We start from the raw sequence: 22,110 nt of genomic DNA, 5'->3' as shown, positions 1-22,110 counted from the left end.
GCAAATTCAATCTTCTGTGATGCTGTGACCTTGTGGTGTGCTGTGTAGTACAGTGGTGGCAGGTGTTTTCCCAGTGCTCAGTAAAGGTTACTGAATGACAAAAGATACAAAGTCTAACCAAAGATGGACAAGTTAATTTGGTGTGGGGGCCAGCTAAGTATCTGAAGTGCAGATTTGACTTTATATGGCTTTCTATTTTGCTATGACCCACAGTTATTACATGCTGATGTATGTCTTCTATATACTGGCAAACAAACAGACAAAAATGATCCATCTCAGGAAGTAACTCTTCAAAATCCATCCTCACCAGGGCAGATAAAAAATGATCAATTTAAATCAGAAACTTGATTTTCTAAAAAACAAAAACTTTGATTTTTACTAAAGTTTGGAATAAGTAGTTTCTTTTAACAAAAATGTAGCCTGATTTAAGGTGATATTTGAAAATGCAAGCATTTTCTTAAAAACAGAATTTATGACTCTAATAAGAATGTCTAAAAATCCAATAATAGCATGGCTTGATATTTATCATATAGTATGTATGTAATGCAGCCAGGAGAGCCTAAGAGTGTCCAGCTTTCAGGCAAGAGACACTGTATGCTCCCATGTAATAACTCTGATATTCTCTGGAAGTAGCCCTTCTAATTCCTAGGCAAGGCTGACCCTGTTTGATAATAAGGGGCAAGGACTGATCTGTCACAATTGGTAGATAACCATTTATTCATGATCTGCTCAGTAATTGCCAGCAATGCTTATCTGCTACATTTGTGAGGTTGGAGGTAGGCTGGGTCAAGACAGGTGACAAGGGAAAAAGAGTAGACAAAAAGGCAATATAATACTAGAAAAAAATCACCTTGTACTAACTCCAGCCAACTCTCAACTGTAAAAGCTGGCTGCAACACCCTAGTCTTAGGTCATGATCCTTAAACTACCTAAAAGAAGCCGTCGGGTATATTAAGTTAATATTTTTTAAACAAATATGACTTGAAACCCTGCATGGGTATAGACTTTTAAAAGATTATAGTAATTAACATGTACTTAGGAAACAAATAAATAATAATGAAAACTCTGGATCTTAATGATTTAAAGTTGCTTCTCCTTTAAATCAATCTAGTGTGGTCATCTGTAGAAGTTTCGGGCTTTTCTCACAAAAGTCACCGTGTAGTTTTGTAACTTTATCATTATTTAAATGTGTCCCTCAATAGAAGAATTGCCCAAAGGATCTCACTTCACAGAATAAATTTTTATATTATATGTGTGTTTCATTGCTCAAGAAATCCTGTGCATTAAAAATCAGAAACAGTGCAAATCTCCAAGCAATAAAGCTCATCTGCAGAACCACAGCTTTTATTTTTACACAGATAATGTAGCAGCTAAAGCCAGTCAGTTAGCAAACAGGCTTTAGCACAGCAACATAACAGATACCCCAATAATGAAAAAGTGAACAGTTAACTAGAAACAAGGAAGGGCAGAATACACAATATGTCAGTGTTTCTCAAACTTGAGATCAGGGGACCCTTGCAGCTCCATGAAGAAACTGGAGTATCCCTTTGTAAGGACATCTAGTCTAGGTAACACAAAAATGCCTCCACACCAGTTTTCTAGGAATGGGGCAGGGACTCTCCACCTCAGTGGAAGGGGATGGAACTTTTCAAAGTCAAGTAGCTCACAGAACTCATCTGCAGTCACCTAACTTTCAAGACCATCTCAGAATACTAGCAAGAAGACACGCCGATTCATTGCCCAAGATCCCACGGTAGCCCTAGGAATTCTAATGGGCTGAACACTCACCATAAATGTCTGCAGGTATCAAATTGGGTTTCACTGTATTTCAAATGCAAATGATTTCAGCATAGACTTGTTACACCTTACACAGATAATTATAGCTAATGGAGCATTTCAGAAAGTTCCAAGTTTATTATTTCCCAGAAAGGTCTCCCGATCCTCTCATTACCTGTTTTTATGAGCCACGAAGGACAGAGGTTTAGGGACAAGTGGCTGGCCTCATTGAAGCTAGCACCTTATCCTCTTTGGTTTGCATGAAGCCTTTGTCACAAGCCTTTCATTCTCACTACTATTCTAAACTCAAGCATTCACAGTTCAAAAGAACACATATTCATCCCACTACCACCTTTTAGTGTTGTTTCACTGCATCTTTAGATTGTAAGCTCTTCAAATCAACAAGTGTTTGTCCAACACTTTGTAAAGGGGGAAAATGTGAATTGTGGTACATAAACATCTGATCAATAAGTTTCCAAAATTAATGTAACATCTCTCATGTGGAATTGGACCACACATATAAGGAAGTCTCTGACAGAGGTAGTCTAATCTACTGACCAAATTTCTGTTGGGAGAAAAGGCAGGATAAAATATTTAGAACACTTTCCAGTTCCCACTGGCACAGAACTTAATGTGCATCTGAATCTATTACTTCCAGGGAAAGACTAAGTAAAAGTATGGACATACTGGAAAATGCATTTAGGGCCCCTGTCTACCAGTAGTTTATATCCTATGTAAGGTTAATACAGTTGCCAAAATGGTTTGTTATTTTCTTTTAGCTTATGTTTTTCAACCACACCAGAAGCCTTTGTACTGAAAGACTCAGATCTTTTCAATAACGAAATAAAATATATTTTTGCTTGCCATTTGATACACAATTGTGTACTTGAGAATAAGTTTTATTCAGTGGAACATGCATTCAAATAGAGATGGGCAGCCTTGGGCTACATTTGAAAGAACTGGCTAGACCAGGTTCCCTCGACTGTGTAAAAGAAAAAATGTACTGCGATCACGTTTATAGCGACCCACTTAGCGTAATCCGCCTTTAGTCCAAGTGAGAAAGGTAGATTATAAAGAAATAAATCACACGTGGATGGAATTTTAAGATGATAGCTATTAAGTTTATTTTATCAAACAAGGACCTTCACTAGGTAATACAATGATTTCCCCCCTCCATTTGAATACTGATATCTGACTGAATAAAAGCAAAAATCACACACTACTGACTGCAAAAATAATCATTGATCCGACGTTGCTTGCATGGGCTTGCTGGAAAGGGTGAGGGCAATTGTTCTTTCCCCAAGGAAGGCTGTGATCCACAGTCTTCTGAATCTTCCATTGCTTCTGCAAGCAAGACGTCATCCATGCCATCTGCATCTTCAGAGAAGTTCCTCTGGAAAAGGTTTACTATGGTCTGCTGCTTTGGATTCTGTTAACAAACAGAAAAGAAAAATGTTCAGCACGTTCTTGTTATGAACTTAGTCACAGTTGGCTGGCAGAGCTGGAAAAGATCATACCGTCAACCTCCTGCCTCCCTCAACGGGTATGCATGAGGAAGGGAAGACACTTTGACATAACAGGCAGATCTCTTAAGGGCAAGCAATGGATGTTTCTCAGGATCGTTGCAATGACACTAGTCAACAGATGCCTAGGATAGGGACATAACCATTGTGCCCAAAAGGAAACTGCACAACAGCTACATTTGACTGGAAACATACATAGTTACTGTTTTATAACCATGGTCAGATTCTTGGGAAGGAGCAATCAACAGGCAGCAGGCGTTCTTGCTGGGGCAGGGATATTGGGGCAAATGGACGGTGCCTGCACAGTTGGTCTAGGGCAGGGGTAGTCAAACTGCGGCCCTCCAAATGTCCATGGACTACAATTCCCATGAGCCCCTGCCAACATTTGCTGGCAGGGGCTCATGGGAATTGTAGTCCATGGACATCTGGAGGGCCACAGTTTGACTACCCCTGGTCTAGGAGGTTAGGAAACAATCCTAAGCAGGTCTACACAAAAGTTAGTCTCATGTTATTCCGTAGAGCTTCCTCCCAGGAAAGTGCGCTTAAAACCACAAGGTATCTGGAAAGGTCCCATGTTAAATTCAGCCCCCATCATTCCAACTACACCTGAAATGATCATGTCTGTTTAGTTGTGCTCCTTTGTTATCACATCTTGCAAGCCTTACCATTCGCTTCTCTCCTCTAAACGTTAGGCACACACAGACTTCCCCATGTTTAATCTTCCTGTATTGCATGAAACTCCTCAGGAAGCACACAGAACTGCCTCCAGAAATGAATGTTAACAAGGCAAACACTGTTCTCCAGTTAGCTACCTTGTAGAAATAATCCGTGGCTACAGCTGTCTTGGAGAAATTTGCTTCCGAAAGGCCAGCTTCACCCAACACTTTGATCTTCTCTTGAATCATAGGCCTAATGGAGGATACATGCATGACCGTTCAACCAAAGAAATATATATTTCAAACAAGCATTTAGAACTCAAGCAGCTATGATAGCATAGTTCGGAAGATATGTGGCTAGGAAATGGAAAATGAATCTGAAGAACACTGTTACAAATGTTTTTTAAAGAATTGCAAATTAAAAGTTGCATAGAGTGATCAATATAAATGCAGCTCTGAAAGCAATGTTTTACAACCAAAAACATAGCATATTTTAGTTAATCAAATGATTGCTAGGAACAGAAATCAAAAACGACATTTCTTTCTTCCCTCTTTTTGCATTAGCCTTATGCAAATGTACAATGGCCTTTTATCTGGAAGCCTCTGTGGAGTGTGCTTCTAAACAAGCACAAGCACACAGTTGTAACTGTGTTGTATGCAAATAGCTTATTTGTTACAATATGTGTCCATGCTTTATAAGCATTTACTTGCTTGCTTGCTTTTGATAACACCCAATGTGCCTTACAGCGTTCAGATTCCTGAGATAACATGTCCTCAGTACTTGAAATTACCTATGTAAAAGCTTATTATTATCATCTTTAAAGCGGTAACAAGACAGCGGCATCACTTTGGGCCTCATTATCAAGCAGACAAATGACACCATCCGCTGAAGTGGCCTCTGTCACACAGTGAGCTAATCATGCAAAAATTGCTTGTTCCCCCTAATGAATCCTGCATTTGAGTTCCGGTCTATGACAGCCACGGCTGCTGCATAATAAAGTCATGCAATTTGTCCTCAAGATAAACAGAACAGCGCTACCGATTTGCAATGGAAGGTCGCAAGTGTCGAGATGCAAAACAAAAGTCCCACCAAGAAGAAATCCCAGGAATGATGCTCACCCCCTTCCCCTCCCCAGTGCATTTTCTTCCATCCTGTGCTAAGCATTCTGGGGGCAGCACGTCACAAGTAAAATGGGGAAATGGCTGTGCTTAGCTTCCTTCTCCGTGTGGGTGATGCATCAGCTCCAAGATCCTTCCAAGGCAAGGATGTCATGATTCACAAAGCCAATACTCATAGATATTCAAGGAGGAAGCAGAGCTTTTGCTACCTGCCAACCAGGTCCCTACCCCTTGTGGAGCCCCAGGTGATTTACAGCTTCCCTCCAGCTCACAGGCAGCCAACTTTCCACTGTATCCACTAATATGGACTGCTGCAGAGCCATAGGAGAAGTTGCATGAGAGCTAAGCCCCGAGGTTGGCTGACTGCTCAGATAGCCAGTTCCTCTGAGAGCCAGTGTGGAATGGTGGGGTTAAAGAGCAGTGACTTCTAATCTGGAGGGTTTGATCCCCTATTCCTCCACATCCAACCAGCTGGGTGACCTTGGGCCAGTTACAGTTCTCTCAGAGTTCTTTTCAGCTCCACCTACCTCACAGGGTGTCTGTTGTGGAGAAAAAAGGGAAAGGTATTTGTAAGTCGCTTTGGGACTCCTTCAGGTAGTGAAAAGTGAAATATAAAAACCCAGCTGTTCTTCTCTGCCAAAAAAGAAGCCATCCAGAGCTTTGCAACTTCAGATTCAGCAACAATTATACGCTGGTTAGTAGCCTAATGAAAATACTGCAGATTCCTACAAACTAAAACTCAGGGGAGAAAATAAATCAAGAATGCGATATTGTGCCCCTTTACTGGCAGATGCAAACAAATAAAGGCTGTTTATTTTGCCAAATGGTTTTGAGACTGAAAAAGCAGAGTATTTCCAGAATCCAACCAGGGTGGGAGGGAAATGAAGGAAGGGCAGATGGACGAGGGAGAATAGGACATTAACAGGAGAAAAGTCTAGAGGTGGTGTTGGCATGATAATTTGGCTACTAAATACACCACAGAACTAAAAGTAACCTCCAGATTCCTAAATGTTTTGCAAGAACAATGATCACCCTAATCACAAACTGCAAAAAGGAGATAAGAGAAAGAGAGACTTCCTACCATAAGTAATCATCAGCTGTGCCTTTTGCTACCAGGTAATGGACGTCAACAGAGCTTGTTTGGCCAATTCGATGTGCCCGATCTTCTGCTTGTATCAAAATCTGGCAGGGTGGGGGAGAGTTGGGAAAGGTGAGAAACTACTTTGCCAAAAAGTAGGACACATTTTACACTGATGCAGTCCTCAATTGTTCAAAAACTAGCAGCACCCCCCCCCCCTGCATTTCACAATAGGTTTAGAGAGCAAGTGGGTATTCACAAAATCAGATGAAATGGACAAGCCAGCCACTGTTTTGTTGTTGTTGTTGTTTTACAATAACAACTGTAACTAAATAAAGCACAGCAGATTGGCACTTTGTAAACTATTAGTAGTTTTAATGAGTAGTGATATAAAAGGGCTCTGATATGACCAAGAAATACAACATTAGAGCTGAAATTCCTCCAATAACCATTATAGTAAACTGCCTTAAACTATAAGGAAAGACAGGATGTAAGTATTAAATGAATGAAGATGCTATTCCTTGGTTTCACAGCTGGATCCTCTTATTTACAGGGCTGCCTCTCTCCCTATGCTCTGCCATGACAACTTTGCTCCTATCAGCAGGGGTTTCTGCAAGAGTCTGCAAATGGGAAAAATCAGCAACTGCCCAAATGCTGCTCTCTCCATCATGGTCCCTGCCTTGTGGAATGGTCAGGAAAGCTCCTGGACTCCTAGCCTTTCACAGCCTGTGCAAAACTGAACTATTCAGGAGGGCATTTCTGTGCAGATATTCAGGCTGCACAGCACAAAAGTGTTTCACAAACTTACTTGAACAAATTCAAAAGGGTAGCGGTGTTGGTCTGAAGTAGCACAACAAAATCAGAGTCCAGTAGCACCTTTAAGACCAACAAAGATTCATTGAGGGTGTGAGCTTTCAAGTGCAAGCACTCTTCGTCAGATTATGATCTCCTTACATGACAGGGAATATATAGCAAAAATCAATTCTGTTACATCAGTAGACTGTGTCACAATCAAATACAGCCAATGAACAACAACAAAAAGATATTGCAACTGTGATGCATGCTCTGGTAACATCTAGATTAGACTGCTGCAATGTGGTCTGTGTAGGGCTGCCCTTGACGTTTGACCAGAAGGTATAACAGGGCACAGAATGCTATAACCAGAATGGTGACTAGAGTAGGTTGTAGGGACCTCACTCTAGTTTTGTTCCTCCTGTTTTGATAAAGGATTATCATTGGCTGTATTTGGTTGTGACACAGTCTACTGAAGTAACAGAATTGATTTTTGCTATATATTATTTGAACAAGTCATTGTGCCCTTCACTGTTGAATATAGCACATTGTAAGTAGGACCCTATTATGTAATTTCTGTGTTGTTGAATGTGTCATGTTAATACTTATACTATGCTTGTGTTTCTGGTAGCTCCAGACTTCTAATATCCTAATGCATGGGTTTCTGAACATTCCATTCTGTTGACTGTACTGACTCAGTATGCGTACTCAGATCTGAGCCCATGTGAGAAAGGTGGACTATAAATAAATGTCCCCCATTTTAGGGTGACAACCCCCCCCCCAAGGACCCAAGGTTTCTTACCCCAGGGTTCCAGAACAACTCTGCAAACACAACCAGATCAGCAGAGGAGAAGGTGAGCCCCATGTTGGCTGCTGTTAGGGAGAGGATGGCCACAGCATACTTCTCCGAGAACTGGAACTCTTGACACAGGGACTGACGATCAGCCGAGGAGGTGGAGCCATCAATGCGAATGTACCCAATGTGCTGAAAGGGAAGCAGAGGATACCAAGGGTCACTTCGACCATCAGTTTGCTCTTTCCCTTGTCTAGAAGTTCCTCTTTTCAAATTTAGCTGCAACAAGTTAGCACCCCCAAGTTTCACTTAGTCCACTTGCTAAATGGGTGCTTCACTTACTATAATGTACTATACGCTCATCTTGATCAAGTAGCAACAAGCAATGTACAGATGGTCTCCAATCCAGGCGTGGACCATGCTTGCTTACCTTCTGTTATCTCAACTCCTGCAAGCAGTAGCAATAATTGAGAATCACTTGGAAGTTGAAGACTGTCTCATGTCAGCTATGTCAAGGAGAGTACCTTTGGATGTACCTGAGCCAAAAGTGTACTTCAGCATCCCAAATGTATCCAGATTTTCCTTGGAAAACTTGGGAGGGGAGGAGAATCCAGATCTATTCAGGAATTACTGGACAGATCCGAAAACAGCTGTTTGCTTAGTTTCTACAGCAGTCCCTTTAAAGTTTAAAGGGATCAGCTTGAGAATCAGCTGTGCTGGCAGGGAACTGAGAGCTCCCCACTGGCTCAGTTTGAGACTGGTATCTTGTGCAGTCCAGTTTAAACCAAGTTCCTCGAGAAAGCAGCCCAGGAACAGCTGCATCCACAGGGAGCTCTCAGCTCTCCATTGGCTCGACTTGGGGCTAGCTTCCCCTGTAGCCTGATTTAAACTGGGCTGCAAAAAAACCAGCCCAGAATCAGCTGTGCCCACAAGGAAAAGACTGCTTCCCAGCATCACAGCATCTGGTGGGCATTTTTTCCCCTCGTTTTTTTTCTTCTTGGGCCTACTGGACCTGACAAATTTCAGGATTTCCAAAATATCTCAGATCTGAATAGGGCACCGATATTGGGGTCCGGGATTTTTTGCGAAAAACCAATTTTTTCTCCCAGTACAATAAACCTAAACTGAAAAACACGGCACACTCCCTAGTTATGCCATTCTTCAGGCTCCCCATGTTATCTCTCTTGTTCTTCTTGTACAGCCTCAATTTGACTCTTCTTTTGCCATCTGGAACAGACAGCACAGTCCCCAACATGATCTATGTCCCAACTACAATCTTGCCAATACTTACTCCCAACAAATGCATTTTTCAGTACTTATGAAGAGCAACAAGCAAAATCATTGTGGATTCTCCTAGTACACACTAAAGATTCCCATGACATGGGACAAGATTTAGACCCGAAACCCTGTAATCAAATCTCAGCTCAGGCCTAAGTGTGTCAGGCAAGAGAGATGGCCCTTGTTTCAAACCCAATGCTTCCTCTTAACCGATATATGCAGAATAGCAGGACTCATGGAGGCACTTTGTCAACAGATGACATAGGCCCACAAACACTGAGTGACCATGTCCTTTAACCTGATAAGCACCTGCCTTAGCACAAAGCAAGAAATGGCCCATCTTTGATGTGGTGCTACTTTTAGCAATGGCAACATTCCACTGCTTCCATGGTCCTTACAATTTAGCAGACAGCCTAGAACTTCAGGAGCTTTTAGATACAGAAGTCTGCCTCAGATATGCTCAACATGCTATCAGAGCCAAGATCACAGGAGTCCCCCCAAGCTCCCTAGAAGACAGGAGTGCCAGGGCGTGCAGCACCTATGAATTCTGCCTGGCTATGAGGACCAACTGAAGCATGTAGACCCAAGGAGGAAATTCTGCTATGGAAAGTCAGGTGTTTTCCTTCATAAAACCCAAAACAATGATGAATCAATATTATGCACAGTTCTGTTGTTCTTCGTCCTCCTTTGCACTCATTGCATTGTTATATGGCTCCAGAGATTTACACCAGTCAGTTTTTCATACCTGCTCCTCTTAACCAGTCAGCTTTGGAAACCAAAGCTCATAACTCAATATTTACTTGGCATCTGGAAGGCATGAAGAATGTACTCTTTATTGTATTTTAATTCATCTATTGGTTTGTTTCGGCATTATGAATCCCTTGTGGTCAGTTTCGTATTTTGTGAAATCAGGAAGGGAACAAGCAAGATAGCGGAATCTACCCACCACTGAGAATGTGCCCTGGGTACTGCTAGTAATTTGCTGCTGACAAAAAAGCTTCCCAGGATCTCCCAGGGCAAAATTAATAATGATGAGTCGCAGATCCTTTACCTTTTTGCGCAGCTCCTCACTAATAGCATCCAGAATTAGTTTGTGATGAGCAAACACCAGAAATTTCTCTCGTCCACTTTCCAATAAATCTAGGATGTATTCTCTATATTTAGAGGCAGAGAGAGAACCAGTGAACTCAAATATAGGCATAGTTATTTCCCCCCCATGAGTGTGCAGCGTATCATACAGAAAAAAAAGTCCATGGTTCTTTTATTTACAAACCAGTTAACTAGCCAGGTGACAGTTCACAGTGCCCACGTTTCACATGCATTTAAGGTCACAGACACAAAACACCAGCTAGTCCCCAAATAAGGTTAGCTTCCAAAAATACGGAATCAGGACTTCCAACAATAAATGTATTACATGGTAAATCTTTAATAAAATACTTCTTATGGAATCTATTTTCTGTTAATTAAATTCTTGTCACATTGCATAAAAAGAAATTAGGAAGCATCATCTTTATACATACACACAAAATGTGCTTGCCTATTTTCAGCTAAACCAGGAAACTTGCCCATCTTGAGTAAAGAACATAAACCCCCTCCTTTTTAGCGTATATGGAATGGAATCATGAGGATTCCTGGCTCAATACAATGGCCAAGGACAGACTCATGAGATGTTTTAATTTCTCACCTGGATTGTGCTACAATCTATAGCTCCCTTTCTGTATACGCCAGACACCAAGTCAGACCACTGGTCTTTCAAGATCAGTATAGTCTACTCCAGGGGTAGTCAAACCTGTGGTCCTCCAGATGTCCATGGACTACAATTCTAATGAGCCCCTGCCAGCAAATGCTCCTCACTAATGCTGGCAGGGGCTCATGGGAATTGTAGTCCATGAAATCTGGAGGACCACAGGTTGACTACCCCTGGTCTACTCCATTCAACAGGGGCTCTCCGATTGGGCGGCGGGGAAGGGGGAGATATTGTGCGCATGTTTAAATCACCAGATCATTTTTACTCAAGAGGCTGGAGGTTGATACCTGATACCACTTATGGCCCCGTCTACACAGAAACTTACATGATTGAGCGGATTTTGGCTTTTGCAGTCCTGTTATAAAAGAGGATGAGGGCTTCCTTCTCTTCTTGTTTCTGCAAAAAGAAATTTAAAAGACTGGTCAGCAATGCCCATCGGGATGCTGCAATAGCAGCTCAGACAAAGAGAGGGATGGACACAGCATCTTTTTACTGAAATACCTCTCACTGTCGAGAAACCCTAGAGCCTGCACTTCCTTATCCATCTAATAGAAATTAACACCATCCAACCCACTTCCCCCTTTCCCTTTTGGAGTAGCAATTTGCTGCATGCCTGCTGCCACCATCAGGAAATCTAGAATCAGGAAGTAGGTGGGATGTTATCAAAAGTTTCACAGTGCCTGAAGACTACCTGCAGAGCAACAAAGCTGCAGGCACTAGAACAAGTCAGCTGCTCCCAAACTGACACAGGAACAGTGGCCCTGGCCTGATCCTCCTCATCTGCCAACATTTCCCACGGATAACTAGCCCAAACCTCATATTACCAAATACACCACTTGACTGAAAAGTAGTCCAAGACAACAGTGTTTTACAGTCACAGGTTCTATTTCCACCAGTTACATCTTTTCTTTTCCAAACTTAGAGAATTTGTTTGGGTCAAGAATTCACAGGGCCTTTGTTAAAGGTGAAGGAAACTACCACGTAAAAGGCAGAGGTGCTGGGAACTTTAGGCAAGCCTAGCAGAGGAGCATTTCCACTTTGGCTAAAGGGGAAGTTTTCTTTAGTTATGCTCCCCCCCCTCCCCAACTGTAGTAGAGATCTACTCTGTGTGGTAGATTGTGACCCAAGCAACATGTTGACGACAGGGCACCACCAAAATAGGTGTGTGAACACAACACGTTCACATCAGGGAACTGCAACTTTTATCAGCTCTCTGACCAAGTACAAGTTTTAGGGGGCAAATCTGGGCTTGCCTTTGCACACTGTGTCTTTTGTTGTTTTAAAGATTGCCTTGAAATCTATAAGTTTAAGCCTTAGAGACAGCCAAATCCTAGCAGATTAGCCCCACCTGATTCTAAGCAGGTTCCTTGGTGCTCTTCCTTCCCTCTTGTCCTCACAATCATACTGGACAGCACAGCCAACACTGGTTTTAAAGTGGTTCCTATTAGCCATCTAGACCAGCAGCAAACCAGTGCAGCAAGCAACCTCCTAGAATCATAGAATCATAGAGTTGGAAGGTACCTAATGGGTCATCTAGTCCTACCCCCTGCACTATGCAGGACGCTCACATCCCAATTGCTCATCTACTGTAACCTGCCACCCCCTTGAGCCTTCACAGAATCAGCCTCTCCGTCAGATGGCTTAAAAATTTCCAAAGATGGAGAACCCACCACCTCCTAAGGAAGCCTCTCCCAGCCCCTGCATATGGGTAATTAGTTTCTTGCCAACAAAGCATGCTTTCTGACTCACCGTCTTGTAGCCCCTGGTCATTTGCTTGGCAGCTGCTGCCAGCTCAGCCTTGGTCCTTGCATTAATGCCTTCCGGCGCCACCACCACCACTCTGCGCTGCTTTGCAGGGAGCTGAGAAAGCACTTCCGACTTTAGGCGGCGGATCATGATGGATGCTTCCAGCAGAAGCTTCAGCTCACCAAGATTGGATGATCCAGAATAATCCCATCCCCATGGCTTCTAGATAAGTGACAGCATCCACAATGTCATTAAAGCAAGCACAAGAATTGCAGTGCATCTATCCATTGGGAATCTGCCATACAGGCTAGAATTTGCACTTTGTGGTTTGTTTGTTTTTTTAAAAATAGGTAAGATTCTTGTCCTTGTTTGCAGAGAAACGTGAAGATGTTTGTTAGGGGCACGAGTGCATCTGTCCAGTAGGGATCCGACATACAGGCCAGAATTCAGATTTTGTTTTTGGATTTTGTAAGAGGTAAGATTCTAGCCTTGTATTTGGTTTTTAGTTTTTGTAAGAGGTAAGATTCTAACCTGCATACAGAGAAACATGAAGATGTTTGTTAGGGGCAAAAGCTAGCTAGCATAGGCTCAGCTTTTTGGTGAACAGTCCTTTGGTGTCAGCAGTGTTCCTGTTCTTTCCCAATCATTTTTTTGGTTTTGCTCCCCTTTGCCTTGCCCAGCCCACTCCCTACCATCACCCATGTTTTACTCGTGAAGCTCCAATATACCAAATTTAATTTCAAAGCTGCAATTTTTTGATCAGGACCATGGGAGAAGGTAAATCCAAATATTCTCCCCTACCCCTTCCTCTTGTCATTGAAACCATCTCAGAGCTACAATGGGCTATTTTCTCTGTTGGGAGCCAGCACATGCAGCGATTCCTATCCAAACCAGGCCCTGCTGTGCATTTACCCATTAGCTGCAACCAGGAACCAGCCAAGTCCCTGTAGTGGATTCATGCAACTTGTATGGATCAGTGAGGTTGTCACTGAAGTGCCAGCCTTCACCAGATAGCCCAAGCTAGCCTGGTCTCTGCAGCTCCTGGAAGCTAAACTGGGTTGGACCCAGGTTAATATTTGATGGAAGACCAACAGGAACTCTAGGGTTGCTGTGCAGAGACAGGCAATGGCAAACTACCTCTGGACATCTCTTGCCTTGAAAAACCTGCAGTGTCACCACAAGTCAGCTGCAAGTTGGAGCTTCTGACGTATCTCTGAGAGCAGCCCCACCTGGAACCTATTATGAGTAGTCCAGTCTTTGAGGCTTGTTGTTGTTATTGTTGTTAGGTGCAATGTCGTGTCCGCAACCCCATGGACAATGATTCTCCAGGCCTTCCTGTCCTCTACCATTCCTCGGAGTCCATTTAAGTTTGCACTGACTGCTTCAGTGACTCCATCCAGCCACCTCATTCACTGTCGTCCCCTTCTTCTTTTGCCCTCGATCGCTCCCAGCATTAGGCTCTTCTCCAGGGAGTCCTTCCTTCTCATGAGGTGGCCTAAGTATTTGAGTTTCATCTTCAGGATCTGGCCTTCTAAGGAGCAGGCAGGGCTGATCTCCTCTAGCACTGACCGGTTTGTTTGCCTTACAGTCCAAGGGACCCGCAAGAGTCTTCTTCAGCACCAGAGTTCAAAAGCCTCAATTCTTTGACGCTCGGCCTTCCTTATGGTCCAACTTTCGCAGCCATACATTGCAACTGGGAAGACCATAGCTTTGACTAGACGCACTTTTGTTGGCAGGGTGATGTCTCTGCTTTTTAGGATGCTGTCTAGATTTCTCATAGCTTTCCTCCCCAGGAGCAAGCGTCTTTTAATTTCTTTGCTGCAGTCCCCGTCTGCAGTGATCTTGGAGCCCAGGAAAATGAAATCTGTCACTATCTCCATTTCTTCCCCATCTATTTGCCAGGAATTGAGAGGGCCGGATGCCATGATCTTTGTTTTCCAGATGTTGAGTTTCAAGCCAACTTTTGCACTCTCCTCCTTCACCCGCATCAATAGGCTCTTTAGTTCTTCACTTTCTGCCATTAGAGTGGTATCATCTGTATATCAGAGGTTGTTGATATTTCTCCCTGCAATCTTGATCCCTATTTGTGACTCCTCTAATCCCGCCTTTCTCATGATGTGCTCCGCATACAAGTTAAATATGCAAGGCGACAGTATACAGCCTTGCCAAACTCCTTTCTCAATTTTGAACCAATCAGTGATTCCATGCCTGGTTCTCACTGTTGCTTCTTGACCTGTATATAGGTTTCTCAAGATACAAATAAGATGCTCTGGTATTCCCATCTCTTTAAGAACTTGCCACAATTTGTTGTGCTCCACACAATCAAAGGCTTTAGCATAGTCAATAAAGTAGAAGTAGATGTTCTTCTGGAACTCCCTAGTTTTCTCCATGATCCAACGTACATTGGCAATTTGATCTCTAGTTCCTCTGCCTCTTCGAAATCCTGCCTGTACTTCTGGAAGTTCTCGGTCCACATATTGCTGGAGCCTAGTTTGTAGGATTTTGAGCATAACTTTGCTAGCATGAGAAATGAGTGCAATGGTGCGGTAGTTTGAACTTTCTTTGGCATTGCCCTTCTTCGGGATTGAAATGTAAACTGACCTTTTCCAATCCTGTGGCCATTGTTGAGTTTTCAGGATTGGAGGCTATAGTAACATCATTCAATATAGTGAGGTAAGAGCTGTCAAGGAGGCAGACAATTTATTTGTGGAGGGTAACTGAGAGCACTCCAAGAAGTGAAGGAGAGGGAGAAACTCCTTCCTAAATCCTAGTCTGAAGATACCCTTGCTACTTTTGCCCCTTAGCACCCAAAGTGTTCCTGTTCCAGGACACACACACATCTGGGTTCTAGCAAATGCATTTTTAAAAAATCAAAGTCAAGAAGCTGCTATTTTTTTTTTAAGTTGAGATGCTATAGCCTTTCAGCTGAAGCAGTTACATCGTATCTTTAAGAGCTCCTGAACCTTCACAAAATTGAGCCTCTGTGCATTTTCCCTTAACGTTCTTTACCAACATCAACTGGTAAGAAAAATGGCTTCAGAGCACCTCCTGTCAATAAATAAAACAGGTGACATTTCATTCTCTGTGGTTTTTTTATGAGCGAGAAGAGCCAAGCAGCTGGACTGTAAACTAATAAACTAATTCCTTATCTTTACTTATGGCATCTGCCAGAGATTTGTGGGGTTCTGCCACCAAGCAGAATCAATTCCTTCTCAATACAAAATTTCAGAGTCTTTTTTTTTTAAACAAAATGAGGCGTCCGGCTTGAGAATTTTGTTCAACCAAGACAATGCAATTTATTTTCAAAAGGTCCCACTTACAACATGGTAGTTTCTATGTTTACAGATCCCAGAACAAATTTTTAATGAATTCTGGAACATCTGGGGGCAGAATTTTACATTACAAAGGAAAGACAGGCCTTCTGATCTTTGTTTACATTGTAATACTAACTACATTGTAATATAATGGCATTTGCATAACCTTTCCTAAACCACCAATTTTTTTCTGGGAAATGCTTCCACACCAACTCCATTCTCTCCTCTCTATGGGTTTTCACTAGGCTCAAAGGCTGCAAGCATAATAGAGACTTTTCTGAGTTCTGACTTCCAAGCTGCAGCACTGTTTTGGGAGTATTCATACTCCATAATGCTTTAATTACATTCCAGTAGTCCTTTCTTCATCCCCAAGATGCTATTTCCAAAATCTGTGTTATTCTAACCTTAATGGGAAGAGTACAGTGCAGGTCCACCCATATCTGTACCATTTCCTGCCATCCACCCCGCCAGGTCACTATTTTCTCTACCACTGCAACACTAGTGGCATGGTGGGGAAGAATACGGGGGAAATGGTGTCTGATGGAAGAAAGTATGCAGAAAACCCCTGTGCAAAAGCTCCATAGGGAAGTACATACCTGCATCTGCAGCACCAATTAATGCATATTACAGGAAACCTACTATGTAGGCACAGCCAAAAACTGAGAAAAGCTCAGCTGAGAGAGGGCCTTTATAGGAGAGAAACAGCTGGGGGGATTTAATCTTATGTCTGAAGATCCCCACCCTACACCCTTGAGGCTCATACCTGAATAGACACCTGACTCTGTATGTGGGGGAAGCAGTCTTGGGAGATATTTGCAGGATAGAATCGGGAAAGGTCAAGTACCCCCACTATGCCAATCAGTTCAACCCTGCAAACCCCTCTTCCAACTCATCTGTACAAACATGCTAACTACCATGAAGCTGCAGGAGGGGTGTGTTGGGGGCAAATGTAGCTCTCCCCCTCCCTCCCTCACCATTCCGTTCTCTGAAGAAAGAAGTAATTAAAAAAAAATAATGTGTAAGCCTATCCCAAGACCAATGACATCTTCCGTCACTGGTATTTTTCTAATCCAGTGTATTTGGCTGTGCATGAAAACACATGGAGCACCCCTGAGTTCAAGCATTAGCAGAAGGGCTGTATTGCTGCAGGAAGACTGGGAAAGGGAAGATCCCGGCCCGGCTCATTTCCTCATTGTAATGTTTCTTGAAAGATCTCCAGCTGTCCAGATACAATTGCAAAGTCACAGCTGGTCTTTGGATGAGATCTCAGGGCACTTCTTGCCAGTGTAAAGATATCAGTGAGGTGTCCAACTGAAGTACCCCCCTACACACACACAGTTGGAAGAAAAGTTTGCTCTTGCTGCAGTTACAAGAACCACAGCTTTTCAAAGTTTCCTGCTGGCTGCCTGCAAACAGCCTGGGGAAAAAACTGTTTTCTTGCGTCTTCTGTGGCCCGTTTTGTTTGCAAGACTTCAAGTGGGTTTCTGCAAACGTTTCAGCTTTAGCAAGCTTGTCAACCTCAGCAGACACAATTATGCACAATAAGAAAATGTATGCACTTCTTTAGTTTGCACAATACATGCATACCCAAAATGTGAGAATACCAGTCCCTGAAACAGGTATTCTTGGACTCTTGTAAAGCTCCGGAGAGAGAAGGTCAAATGGAGGCGGGGGGGGGGGGGGGAGAGAGAATAAAAAGAAACAGGGCTTGCAGCCAGGCATGGATCATGAATTTGAAAGCCGCCTTCTCTGGTGAGGCTCTCACCCTCCTCTGTTTTCTATTTTGCCCATTCTCTTCCTGTGCTCTGTTCACTCTGTATTGCTCAATGGTATATTTAACTGCAACAGAGTAGCCTCCAGGGATCTTGGGAAAGACCTGTGACAATTGAGTACCTAACTCAAGGTGAGCCATTAACAATGAAAGAGAATTACACAGGAGCCTCTGGGGGACATTATTAAAAGGTTATTTAAGATTAAAAGATAAAAGATGATCTTAGCCAGGACCCCTTCTCTTTCCCTGAAGGGCAAGGTTTATTGAGAAGAAATGTCTACAACAGGGGCTGTAGAATCTCAAAGTCTATTCAAGAGGCTCTGTTAATTCTCTGCAGCAGAATCCCAAGGTATGTGCACCTGAAGCTCATCTTTAGTGTCTTTTAACTCAAGGCTGAGTCTTTACTATGGAACACCTTTTATTAAGGGCCAACCAAAATAACACAAGTGTGTGCAAGTTTTGAAGTACTCCAGAGCACTTCATCATCCCCCGAGAGAAAAGCCAGGAGCTACATTCCAAAACTCCCTAATGGATAACAATACATTCAATCTCAAAATTCAGATCCCTGCTGCTGGACAGTGTGCTCTTCCACTATGCTACAGCCACCTCCTGTTGTAGATTGCCCCTTTCAAAGGGACATTCTTCACCAAAAGGATACTGCAAGTTTTGCTTCTCCAAGATCCACCTGGAGCTTCAAAAGCTCTCAGGGAGGGATGCAAATTATCTCTTATAATTTCTTGGAACAAGACTTCTGAATGCTGATAAGAACATTACAAGGGACAGAAAGGAAGCCCTTGCTTTCCTAAAATGAACAGGCCATCTTGATCCCAAGTCATCCAAGGGCAAATTAAACAGCTCTGACTTCAGCAAGAAGCATACCAAAGTTACCTTCTTAGCATCACAGTAGCGGAGTGCAAAGGCTTGGAACTGTGGGAAGAAGGATGGCCGGACGGCTGCCATCTGAGTATACAGCTCTGCAGGGCGTGACATGGCAGGTGTTCCTGACAGCAAGATGACTCGCTTGGCCGCCTGAGGTGGAGCAAATGTTGTGGGCTGTTAATGATGTGGCCAGCATCCCAAGGAGAGCTGAGAAAACAACTTCTGAGTTCTAAGAAACTAAAGTGAGTAGAGCTACTAACAGTGGGGAAGAGACTGAGTTGACAGTAGAGACCACCTTCTTCAAATCTCAGCTTTGATGGGAACTCAATAGCTGACCTTCAATCTGTTAGATTCAGCCTTACATCTGTAATATGGACATAACAATGATGCCTTAAGAGTTGTAAGGATTGACATAATCCGAGCATTCTAAAAACACTATATGAATACAGGCTATTAGAAGTAGGCTCTCATCTGAAACCGAAGGAATGGTTAATCTTACTGTATCAAAGACTCAAAGTAAACCCAAGTTTGGATACCTCCCTCCAGCTTAGCTCCTAGGTTACTCCTCTATGACCTTGTTTGGGTGTCCAGTAAGAAAATATTAATGGACTGGCTTGCGAATGGGCTCCCATCAGCTTCAAGGAATGTTCCAAAGACAAGACCATGTCAGTAACTTCCTACAGTTATAATGTAACAACTATATGGGTTTATTTTAGCAGTAACAGAACCTTGTTAAAATGAATGGATTCTGGAATAAACGGTACAGGAAGGACTTGGTATCAGTCAAGAACTGCAGTGAAATGTTCAGGGAAGCATGGAGGTTAACCTGTCCTATATATTCCTGGCCCTGACCTGGACAGCCCAGGCTAGCTTGATCTTAAAAGATAAATATGGTCTGCCCTGGTTAGTATTTGGATGACAGACCACCAAGGAACACCAGGGTTGCTCTACAAAGGCAGGCAATGGCAAACCACCTATAAACATCTCTCTGGCCTTGAAAACCCTATGGGTCTGCCATGTCAGCTGTGACTAGATGTGAAACGGGGGGGGGGGGATTCCTGGGGTCTTCACCCGAGCCAAGAATTTCAGAATCAGAATGCTGCAAAGATCCTTCTAGGTGAGTTCCTAACTTGAAATAAGTCTAAAATTTGCGCAGAAGTATGCAGCCAATCTCTAGGAGACCCGTAGAACCTGAGGCTCTGACAGTGCCCTTGTAAGCAGGTCAAACCAGAGCCCACTCAAGTTTACACAGTGGGTCTTAGAAAGCATCCTTATGACCAAGCTGATCACTTCAACTGATAGGTTAAGGCCTGGGATTTATGCTAACGAGGGGAGGTAGAACAGACCACCACTAAGATATTTCATTATCCCTTAAGAATCCAGTCTGATCCCATCTGAGTGACATTACTGACAGAGGTAAAGCTGAAGAATGTGGCACAGTTCCTGCAGTGAAATCATTTGGTTACAGCCTGAAGTTCACAAAGGGCAAAAAAGAAATTCAAGATTTAAACCTTTCAATGTATATATCAAAATGCTGCATCCAATGACCTCAAAGTGTGAGAGGATGGAGGAGAAATGTACCAAAAAAACAAAAAGTAAAACACGAAGACATGCCCATACAATGATTTGCTGGGTTTAAAATGATTTCCATAGCATGCGGCCTGCCAAATGCTATCTAACATGCCTTGCGTTGTGGATATTATTTAAATGCACATTGTGCTGGATGTGCAATTACAGTCATCCTCCAGATCCCTTTTTATTCTGTCCTTGTTGGCTGTTTAGCATTTTAAAAGTGTGTGGTGAGAATATGAAGGTGATATCAATGCAGAAGCTTTGAGAAAGAACTTGGACTGGTAGGGAGGTTGGTGCTATAAGATTTTGGGGGATCTCATGTCTGTAATAAAGGGTAAAAGCCTTCTCATTCATGCCCATCCTAACTTCAGAATGAATCCAAGACTATGATCTAACTGGCTACCACTGTTGCTTGCTTGATTTTTTTCTTAGATTTCTATACTGCCCTCCCATAAGGCTAAGGGATATACCTTGTAATCATAATTATAATAACAACAACCGTAACAGTGGGCTCCAAAACTGAAAAACGTATTATAACAGCCCACATTATAACCACAATTCCTAACATGAACCTGTAGGGAGGTCAGTTTGGCTTCATGTCATGGAGGGGATGTCTGGGGGACCAGCAGACATTGTCGAGTTGGCCAGCCTTAACCAAATGCCTGGCAGAGGAGCTCCCTTTTACAGGCCCTGTGGAATTGTGGTTTAGAGAGCTTGTTCCATCAGGTGGGGGTGAGGACTGAGAAGGCTCTGGCCCTGGTTGAGGTTCAGCATGCTTCTTTGAGGCCAGAGATCACCAGCCAGTTGGTGGTGGCAGAGCATAGAGCTCTTTGGGGGGTATATGCAGAGAACAGCCTCTCAGTATACTGGGACCACATCAGAACCTTAAGCCTGATCTGGAATTCAATTAGGAGCCAGTCGAGTTGTTGGAGTGCAGGCTGGATGTGAGACCTCCACGGTGTGGCTGTAGCATTCTGGACCAGTTGCAGTTTCCAGATCAAGGTTAAGGGAAGGCCTGTGTACAGCAATTTGCAGAAGTCCAGTCTAGAGGTGACCATTGCATGGATCACTGTGGTTAGGTGTTCTAGGGCCAAGTAGGGCACGAGTAGCTTGGCTTGGTGTAGGTGGTAAAAAGCCTGTCATGCTAATCTCATGACCTGCGCCTCCATGGACAGGGAGGCATCAAGAATCCTACCCAGGTTTCTGCCAGAGTGAGCTACTGACAGCTGCACTCCATCCAGGTTGGGTAGGCACACAGGACCTCCGTCTTTGAAGGGTTGAGCTTCAGATGATTCTGTTTGAGCCACCTCGTCATGGCTTCCAGGCATCTGGCTAAGGATTCTAAGGGAGAATCAGTGCAGCCATCCATGAGGTGGAAAAGCTGGGATACATATTGATGACATTCCAGCCCAATCCTCTGTACCAACTGAGTAAGAGGGCACATGAAGATGTTAAATAAGATTGGAGAGAGGACCGTTCTCTATGGGACTCCACATGTCAGCTGATGGCAACTAGATAATCTCTGTCCTATTGCTACCCTCTATCCAGACCCTGGAGAAAGGAGATCAGCCACTTGTGGGCTGTCTCCCGTATCCCGGCGTCAGCAAGGCAGTGAACTAAAAGCTCATGGTCAAATGTGTCAAATGCTGCTGAATGATTTAATAGTATAAACAGCACTGACCCGCCTCAGTCTAGCTGGTGGTGGAGATAGTCCCTCAAAGCAACTGGTGCTTTTTCTACCCCATGGTCAGGCCGGAAAGCATTTAAAGCATATCCCTCACCTTCACAGTATTCAAATTAAAGTAGAATTGCCATCCTCCAGAAGGTGAAAGCCAAAAATTACAAATTGGGGTACAAAGTGCATGACAGTGAGACAAAAGATATAATCCGCAATCTCCTGGAATTACAGCTAGGTCAGTGCCCTGGAGAAAGCAGCTGCTTCGAAAGACGGACTTGCATTATCCCCTGCATTATCCCCTACCGAGGAGCCTCCCTTCTCCAAACCCTGACTTCTTCTCTATCCCCCAAATCTCTGAAAATTTCCCAAGCCAGAGCTGGCATCCCTC

The 22,110-nt window shown here is 43.3% G+C and overlaps 1 protein-coding gene across 3 annotated transcripts in view; it reads right to left on the bottom strand.

Moving 5' to 3' along the window:
• Positions 1-2,875: 2,875 nt before the first annotated feature.
• The window catches only part of SMARCAL1 (SNF2 related chromatin remodeling annealing helicase 1), a 37,689-nt gene continuing 18,454 nt past the window's right edge, over positions 2,876-22,110 (bottom strand). For 2 of the 3 annotated variants that reach the window (XM_077320610.1, XM_077320611.1), the window contains 8 exons: positions 18,482-18,622; positions 12,512-12,730; positions 11,088-11,158; positions 10,067-10,169; positions 7,747-7,929; positions 6,156-6,256; positions 4,112-4,208; positions 2,876-3,205 (listed from right to left, as the gene is read on the bottom strand). In XM_077320610.1, the coding sequence (XP_077176725.1) occupies positions 2,996-3,205; positions 4,112-4,208; positions 6,156-6,256; positions 7,747-7,929; positions 10,067-10,169; positions 11,088-11,158; positions 12,512-12,730; positions 18,482-18,622 (1,125 nt within the window). In that variant the 3' untranslated portion in view covers positions 2,876-2,995. The remainder of the gene's footprint in view (positions 3,206-4,111; positions 4,209-6,155; positions 6,257-7,746; positions 7,930-10,066; positions 10,170-11,087; positions 11,159-12,511; positions 12,731-18,481; positions 18,623-22,110) is intronic. The other variant, XM_077320612.1, reaches the window with a different exon arrangement.

Source organism: Paroedura picta, chromosome 2 (genome assembly GCF_049243985.1).
Source record: "Paroedura picta isolate Pp20150507F chromosome 2, Ppicta_v3.0, whole genome shotgun sequence".
Lineage (NCBI taxonomy): Eukaryota > Metazoa > Chordata > Lepidosauria > Squamata > Gekkonidae > Paroedura > Paroedura picta.
The sequence above is the reverse complement of the archived record's forward strand: the minus strand, read 5'-3'. Positions and strand labels throughout refer to the sequence as shown.